General features: G+C 41.6%; 1 protein-coding gene across 1 annotated transcript; it reads left to right on the plus strand.

Moving 5' to 3' along the window:
* Positions 1–2,310: 2,310 nt before the first annotated feature.
* mafaa (MAF bZIP transcription factor Aa) lies at positions 2,311–7,484 on the plus strand. Its single transcript, XM_023844727.2, has one exon. It carries the CDS (start codon positions 4,362–4,364, stop codon positions 5,295–5,297), a length of 936 nt encoding a protein of 311 aa, XP_023700495.2. The 5' UTR covers positions 2,311–4,361; the 3' UTR covers positions 5,298–7,484.
* Positions 7,485–9,202: the final 1,718 nt, after the last annotated feature.

The following is a 9,202-nucleotide window of genomic DNA, read 5'->3' on the forward strand; positions in this document are numbered from 1 at the left end:
TGGGGTACGTGTCCATCCTTACGAAGCGGGCTGATCTGATTCCCTGGAGCAGTCACCATGAAACCTCGCCCTGAAATACCCATAATTCAGCCAGATTAAATCCTGCAGCGCCGCAAATGTTTCTGGACCTGCAATCCTGCGCCCCCCTCCCGGCACGCACTTGGGGTCCTTGCGAGGGGCCGGAGACCATGGCTCCCTGCCTTCGCTCCGACCGACCGACGTGCTGAGCTCTGCAGGCTTTAATTAAGGCCAATATTTCAAGTTTTAGTTAAAGTGAGAGAGAAGAGGGGTATGGGGGGGGCGGCGGGGAAACTCACGGAAACAAAAAAGGTCAACTGTAATTTTTCTCCCCTTCGACGGCTTGCAGAAACATAAAAAAGACAAACTTATTATAGTTCCACAGAGAGGCTGTCCCATCAATAACGATCAGAGCTTCTCCGGGACTAGTGATTCATTAGCATAACCGAGCCCCGCCCCCACCAGCTGTATCTGCCAGGAGGTAACGGCTCCGCAGCGTTACACCGAGACCTGGCCGAGAACGGGCACAGGCCTGCCGGACCACTGCCAAGGAGGAAGACGTCACGATCGAGGCACGTCGGGCTACGCCAGCGGAAATTACAGTCTCCAGTAAAGAGACCCACGCCCTATGGGATCAAAATATGCACATTTTATACCACACTTCCATCCGCACTGACCCAAAATTTTAGCGGTCTGTGGCCGCGTACAGGACTGGGAGCCGCCTGCAGCCTGAAAGGCCGCAAGAGCGGAGACCGTAGCGGGGTGAGTTACGGGGCTCCCTTACTGCTCAGTGGCTGCTCAGATCTCTGGCATAGATCAAGATGATTCCATCATTTCTGCGCCATTAGATTCCCGTCTGCGGTATGTACAGGCTTTGCACTTCCTGGTGTGATGGAGGTTTTTACAAACTAACTGCTAAACTGGAGAACAGAGCCATAAAACGCACCATCGGACTAAGAGCGGATGACAAAGAGGGGCTCTCCCGACCTGAACGGGGGGCGGGGGGTGGGGGTAACCCAGGGTGTCGTTCGCTAGCCCCTGCATGCTGATGTCCACTTTGCCTAAATGGGCAGAAGTGCACCAGCAGCGAGGTCTTAATACGCGGAGACACAATGAAAACCACTGACTTCAAAATTTATGTCTCAAGCCGCGGCTTCCCGCTTCTCGCTACAGTAAATGGCCTGAGCCTGATCGTCTTAGAAAATGCCATTTCAATGCGGACTGCTTAGCTTGGACTTTAAGGTCCACTCCTGCTTATTTGATAAAAAAAAAAAAAAACCCTAAAACGACTTTCGCGCACCTTAAACTTGAAACACTTTGATGCGATTTCCGCTCCATACCTTACTTACTTTTCCTATATCGCCAGCAAATTTTTCGGCAGGTGGTGTGTATTTTATTAATGCGCTTCTCTAGTGATCAACAGATTTCGTCCATCTCTAGTGCTTCACGTGTTCAAGGTGCTAATTGAGAATCACTGAACTCGAACTGACCAAAAACGATAACGATAATCTGTTACTTCTGAACTGTTTTATTCTGCTCTTTCATAAACGGTGTACATGGCCCCAGATATACTGGGGATCTTGAGGGTTGACCAGCCATATGTGTATAATGTTATATTGTGGCTGTCCCCTTAATTACACATCCCCCCTGATTGTTAATGAGTTGACGAAAAAAAGCGCGCCCAGAGGAGCTGAAGTCCCCTTTGCCTTGTTTCCCATTGGCCTGGGGACATACAGATACATTATGCCAGGGAATTATTTATGATAATGGCGTATATGTCATACGCTACTGAATCCAGCCAGATTTAGATCAGTTTCAGAAAAGCCTGAGCTTCACATTTTGCCTCTGCTGCCGTCTTAAGGAGCACAAACCAAAAATAAGTGGCTTTAGGACATATTCATATAGCCGTCTGTGCGGGTTTAGAAAAAACACCAATAATCTCTAATGCAAAATCATGCATTTGTTATTATTAGTATTTGTTGAATTAATATAACATATGCAATAATACCGAAGTTACATTTCTGCGTTAGTAATTATACTTTAAAAGTGAAAATTGAAACTTTTGTTTTACAGTTTTAATTAAGTTTTTAATGCATGAAATCGTATATTGGCCAATATTAGTGCATATTAAAATGTTTTTGTCGTCACTATTAAATAAAAATTCAGGTTATCTACGTAGCTTGTATTGATGATTGTGAACAAAACCTATATATATTATTCAGTTTATTACATCGTTTTTACCATAAATCCCGTTTTTTTCACCATATGAGCTGTGATTTTTTTTGTGTGTGTTTTTGATTAGTTTTTGATTGTTACTTTTGTACAATACATGACCAAAGATGTTTTGCTTTGTGCGTAGGATAACAAAATAAAACTTTAGTTATTTTAATTCAGTTCCAATGTAAATATATTTTTGACCCAAATAAAAACAAAATACGTCCGTTAGTTGGTGAAGCCAGCAATTAAACTGAACAGACGATTTTTAAGAACGTGTTATTAATTTTGCAACTTAATACGTGATCTGTGTTTCAAGAGGAGAAGAGTTATACGCTTAAATTCCTTAGTCAACTTTATGGACAATTGCCATGGAGGTAGAATTAAACCGCCCGCCAGCTACACAGATCTGCAGCTTAACGCCTTGTTGCTGAATCTCAGAAACCTATATCGCCTTGTACAGGCATAACTTGTATACATATGACTCTCCGAAATATGCAATAACACGAGAATAAGCCTTTGTTTGTGAATGAAAAATAAAGCCATAATTTTTAAGAAAGCAATGATTGTATGTTATATTTTAATATGATTTTTACCATTATTACTTGCTAATGCGTTGCACTAATATTTCGCTGTAGACACGCTGAAATGATTAGAGACCAAATTGCTGGGATTGTGCTGGAAATCACTTCTGCCCTTGCTTTTTGCGGTGTGAGAAGACAAAGTTTCAAATTTCGAACACGTTTTTAGATATCCAATAGCTCATTACAAGTCATTTTGTTCATTATTCACTAACAAATAATAAAGATTATTTTGTATTTTTAAATATTTCTGTTTTCGTGCGAGATCTACATTTATATTTAGTTAGTGTAATGTAACATGTTTTTAAAAGTTAAATGTACAGCTTATACAACCCGAGGTAACGTAAGTCCACGTAATTCCCATCCCTGCAAAACTGCTTCAGGCTGCCTTCTCTCACCTGCAGCGTTGCCTCCAGTTGTAATTACATAATGCCTGTCGCTAGAGGGCGGGCCTTCGACTGTCCCGAAAGCTGCCGCGCGTTCTCTGCTGCTCCCTGGCTTGCTGTAGGGAAATGCACACTTCGCTGTCACTTCCTCCGATTGGCTCCTGACACTCCAAATGGGCGGGTTATAGAACTCCGCTATCTATAAATAAGCAGACTACCTCTCCAGCACTGTAGTGGCTGTGGTCTGAGACGGTCTGTTCGGCAGAAATGCTCTAGAAACTTGTGTTAGGGACTTCTTTCTGCAGACATAACGGCAATACAGATTTCCCATACAAAAAGCACTGGATACACCGCGTCCATATCTTTATTTTGCATAAATATTATGCAGCGTCGTAGACGTGGATTCCAGTCGTGGATTAATTTAAGCGAACCAGCTTTGATTTTAACGAATCGATAATTTCACTTTTTTATTGTACCATTCTTCTGCGGATCCTACAGGACTGGATTTTAGCCAACTCCCGGGCATGTTTATGACAGCTGGCAGGTGATTGCCCTGCAGAAAGTGTTGTTTTTACTTATTGCTATTTTTTGAAGGACACTTTGTGTACTACTGACTTTCCCATCGAGAGGTGACCCACAATCGCATGCTTCCGATGATCGGCTCGGACTTTTAAAAGTTCTGCATTTACGTGATATTTTGCTTGACGATTAACGGAGGCGAAGACGGATAAAAGTAATGAGCTAACGAAAGGGGGGGGGGGGGGGAACAAGGCGAAGAAAACTATCCGGTACTTCCAAAGACCCAAGAGCACCCCAAGCCCGCTGCTGAGTTTAAGCGAGGACAAGACAGGTTTGTGTTTCTGAATGTAACATCTTCAAGTTTCAGCCGCTCTGCCCGACGGACCAAAGTGTGCATTTGACACGGGATAAGTTGTCAACAAGAGCCGCGGAGGCAAACTGGCAGGTGCTCACCTTCGGTTACATGCATACATATATTCGCGACACTATAAATAGACATTGTTTTAAGGGTTGACGAGTTATCTGCGCACGGCCCCGGGCGCGTGTGCGCGCTTGTGCGCGTGTGTGCAAGGGCTGCACTGTGCGGTCCTCCACCACACTGTCCGCTTTGGCTGTGAGAGCCGCTGGAATCGCATGGACTGACATGGCCACTGACCTCGCCATGAGCGCCGAGCTGCCCAACAGTCCCCTGGCCATCGAGTACGTCAATGACTTCGACCTCATGAAATTCGAGGTGAAGAAGGAGCCCCCCGAGGCGGAGCGGTACTGCCACCGCCTGCCGCCTGGGTCCCTCTCCTCCACCCCACTCAGCACCCCGTGTTCATCCGTGCCTTCTTCGCCCAGTTTCTGCGCTCCGAGCCCCGGGGCACAGAGTGTCCAGAATCCCGGTAACAGCCTCAACAGCAACAACAACAACAACAACAGCAACATCAACAACAACCAAAACTCCACAGGAAAGCCCCAACTAGAAGACCTTTATTGGATCCCCAACTACCAGCACCATCTGAACCCAGAAGCCCTGAACCTAACGCCCGAGGACGCTGTGGAGGCCCTGATAGGCAACGCGCATCACCATCATCACCACCACCACCAACCATACGAGGGCTTCCGAGCGCAGCAGTTTGCGGGGGAAGACCTCTCAGTGGCATCTAATGGTCACCACCATCACCAAGTCCACCATCACCACCACCATCACACTCATCACGTTCGCCTGGAGGACCGCTTCACGGACGAGCAGCTGGTCAGCATGACCGTGCGGGAACTGAACCGGCAGCTGCGCGGCTTCAGCAAGGAGGAGGTCATCCGTCTCAAGCAAAAGCGCCGGACCCTCAAGAACCGGGGCTACGCGCAGTCCTGCCGATACAAGCGTGTGCAGCAGCGGCACATGCTGGAGAGCGAGAAATGCACCCTGCAGAGCCAGGTGGAGCAGCTGAAGCAGGATGTAGCACGCTTGGCGAAAGAGAGGGACCTTTATAAGGAGAAGTACGAGAAGCTAGCTAGCCGGACCTTCAGCGTAAATAACAGGGACCCCTCCAGCGGCAACCACGGCAAGCCCCCGGCAAATGAGTTCTTTATGTGAGAGACTGTACAAATGCACCGATCTCAGTCGTTTATTGACTTTTTTTGTTTAGACATTAATTTAAGGAGACTTTATATGTAAAACTGAACTGTGTAAATTCATTTTATATATGCGCACATTGCGTACGCTCCTTACACACGTGCGCATGTATGTTCTGTACAAGTCTGAAGAGGATACTGAGTCATGAACGGAAAAAAGACTTGGCAACTGAAAGGGGATTATCGTCCTAATTACACGTTAATAACATTTAAAAGTTCTGATGCAGTAGATACAGCTGTTTAAAAAAATCAGTTTTCAAAGTCTTATGAAAAAATAGCCAAAAGAATATGCGTATAGATTATGACCCGAGTGGCAAATGCTAAATCTCTTCCAGTCTTAATTTCTCCATTAGAATGATTATTTTAAGCCATTATAATAAACTTTTCGAGTATGATGTTAAGGGAAATAACGGATGATAAACTTTTTCTCCATTCCGGACTTCTAGAAGGAAAAGCAAGAAAAAAACGAAAAAAAGCAATACATGTTCATAGTCGTCCGAAGCAGTTTTAGAGGACTGTCAACATGGAGCAGCGTGCACTTTGCGTGATGTGTCTTGGACGTTGCAGATCGACGCAAATCTGCGCACTTTCAACAACCCTGCATGCGGGACATGTATGGTTTTAAATATTTCAAAGCCTTTCACTTGTCCCCCAGTTCGTCTGGATGGGAAGCATGAACCATGGTTCTTTTTTCTCTCTTCAGCTTTATTAGTCTCGCCTGCTTTCTCAGAACGGTTTAGCAATGCGAAAACATAACGTACCAACAAGCGCGGAATGATGTACTGTCTTGAGGAAATGCGACTAACTGTAAATTACGAGACGTGCTGCGTTATTTCAGTTGTTTCTGTTGTTTGAAAGAAAACATGACAAACTGAGCCAGATTTTAGGGTAATTTATTTCCACTTGTAAACATATCTAGCGTATTGTTAGAGTGTTATTTCAAAAACTTTTTTCTTAATTGCTTGATTCTTCAAAACGTCTTAATACAATGTTTGTATGTAACAGCATGCAAATACTCTGCGATAATCTCATTCTATTTATTATGTGCAATTAACGAAACTTAAGCACTATATCCAAAATTATTGTCAAATCATGTTTTATATTAAACGGATCTGTCGTTCCATTGTTGTTATACAAAAAGGTGTAACATAGTAATGACATAGAATTAATGTAGATAGTAAAAAGTCTGCAACTGCTGCTAATTCCCTATGCACCAACTATATTTAAACAGATTTTTTACTTTGGGAAAAAGTGTATTATACGACACGGACGCTCTCCTGGAAACGGCTACTTTGGGGATGTCCGCGGTCGTGCTTGAAAAAGTATATCTTCCAGAACTAAGTCTTAAAACGGTGCTCAAAGTGCTTGTTTAAAATTAACGTGTCTTTCCCTAAAATAACACCTGCAATGGAATGGAAGTAAATTCAATCTATGATACCGTCAATAAATATTTCAAGGACGAAAGTTCTGCTCTTTCTGCTGCAAATATGTAGTGCAATATTGTATATAGGTATGAAATTACTCTGTGTATGCCGAAAAATATCATATCATAGCTATGTTTCATATTTTCAAAACCTGACATTTGGCGTCAAATACAAATACAACTTTAAAAACCAATTTCAAACTGTTTTATGCTTTGTTTTCTATTCAGAATTGTTTTTTTTTATTATTATTTTTATTTTAGTCAAAGGTTACGGGATGCCATTATGATTCAACGTGAAAATACCAATCAATGCCCAAGAATAGCCAAGTCACCGTTTGCTATCTTGTGCCCGAAACAATCTTACACTTCTTGAATAATGAACCTTCATACTTAAAAGTACTCCTGTAAAGTTTATGCCATTTTATGTTTTTAAATATTGTCATTCGACTGTCATTCTCTATTCATTTAAAGGTGGCATAATCTTTTTCGAAAATGGATTTTAGATTTGTGTAAGATACCTTTAACATTAAATCATACAAATCAAAGCCTATCTTGAACAAACGCTATGCGATTGATGTATATACATCTGTACATGGGAAATATGCATATAGACTTGTACATGGTCCGGAGTGTGAGCGAATCCAGCCATTATGTTTCGAAAAGGAATGTTGGAGCTTCTTTTCATAATGTTTAATAAAAAGTTATGACCACTTCTGGTCCTTCAAAGTGTGTTCGTCTTATTTAAAATGAGCTGTTATAAATATATTGCACACGCAGTTCTAGCAATCTTACAAACACATTTTTAAATTGTCCCACGACACATTTTGGCATATTATAATAGCAGTACAAATAATTATATATATGTTTAATTTACTGTTAAATTTCTATATGAATATTCCACATCAAACTAATTTCACCAACTCTGTATCGATTATGTAGTAGGCTAAATCATTCAGTTTTACCTAAACTCTTTTGATAATTATTTACTTGTTTTGCTATCACATCATATATAAGCCTTTAAATGTATTGTTTTTAATATATTAAAGATTATTGCCACTTTCCATAAAGAAATAGGCTTTATCTGCAAGAACCGCGTTTTAAAATTTACTACATTTAGTGTCTACATAAAATTGTACATTCGGTTTAGCGACTGAAGTAGGCTGTATTGAATTAATTTTAGTAATATTTTGTTTAAAGATTTTTTTGTGTCACAATAAGTATTTTGTGAATGATTTCAGTGTGACCGTCTACCTGAATGATATATGTATGCCTGAATGATACGACTTGGTTCATTTTCTTAAAACCATTAGTTAAACTTTGTGGTCTTTATACAACCTGTAAACATTATAATAGCTCTAAGTAGTTTACAGTAAAAGGTTGTTGTGAATAATTTAATAACGCGAAAGCCCGTCAGCACGTCTAAAACAAAATGCTTGTGTATTTTAAAAGCATTTTCAGTAAGTGTTTTTTTTAACGAAAAAAAAAACTAATAAACGTATATGCGTATAAATTTTAAGATGCGTTGATGGGCCGTCTCGTTATTTACGCAACTAAAAAATGCAAACATTATGGCACTTTTTCAAGACTTGAGATAGGTGAAATTGTATCGCCGAGTTTTTCTCTTATTGTTTAGATTTTAAAAAATCAAGGATTGTTAAATAGCATAGTTAACTCAATTTATATAGAAATATTCGATGTATACCATTTGTAACTCAACGGAACCTAACGGTAATAAAATCTATTAACTAATTATAGGCCTAAAGTTCAAATGACGGAGAAAACGGCGCATTTTCCGTTTGTGCAAAAAGCTCCTGCAGAGTGGGAATGTGGTCAGGGTCATCAATCATTTCTCTGGCTGAAGATCCCGTAGTTTTTAAATAAAAGGCAGAAACGTAAACTAGAATAAAGAGCTGCAAACTCATCTTCCACTAAACGCAACGAACCATGCATGACGGAGCCCGTTTTCCCGCGCCTCTTACACTTCTGTGGTAAAATGCTCCGTACTTGGACTCGTTTAGTTGGCCTTTCAATATGCATAGTACCTGATGTATTTCAGCGGTTCCTTTAGATTATATAGTTTGTTTACTTAGCGATTGCGCGCACCGCAAAGTGGAATTGATTGGCCTGTGTAAAACAAACCCGAATTGAGCGGTGAAACTTACTAACTCAATACCCATTAGCTGTATCCCGAAAACCCTGTATGTGGGCTGGACCTCGAGCTAAACCTGTCCTGGTACTAGGTAATCTTTGGGTTCCGACCCGGGTGTTTTAATAAACAGTCCTCCAAAGCGCAAGGCGGATTCGCTGTCAGAACTGCAGTTGTGTGTTTAGAAGGCGGAGATGTCCCGTGCACCCTGTTGCGCCAGACACAAAGTTCCTGATATTATAAGGGTTAACTGTATCTAAAGAGGCACTTACTGTACCATAAATGGAGAAGCTGCATT

The sequence above is a fragment of the Paramormyrops kingsleyae genome, chromosome 4 (genome assembly GCF_048594095.1).
Source record: "Paramormyrops kingsleyae isolate MSU_618 chromosome 4, PKINGS_0.4, whole genome shotgun sequence".
Lineage (NCBI taxonomy): Eukaryota > Metazoa > Chordata > Actinopteri > Osteoglossiformes > Mormyridae > Paramormyrops > Paramormyrops kingsleyae.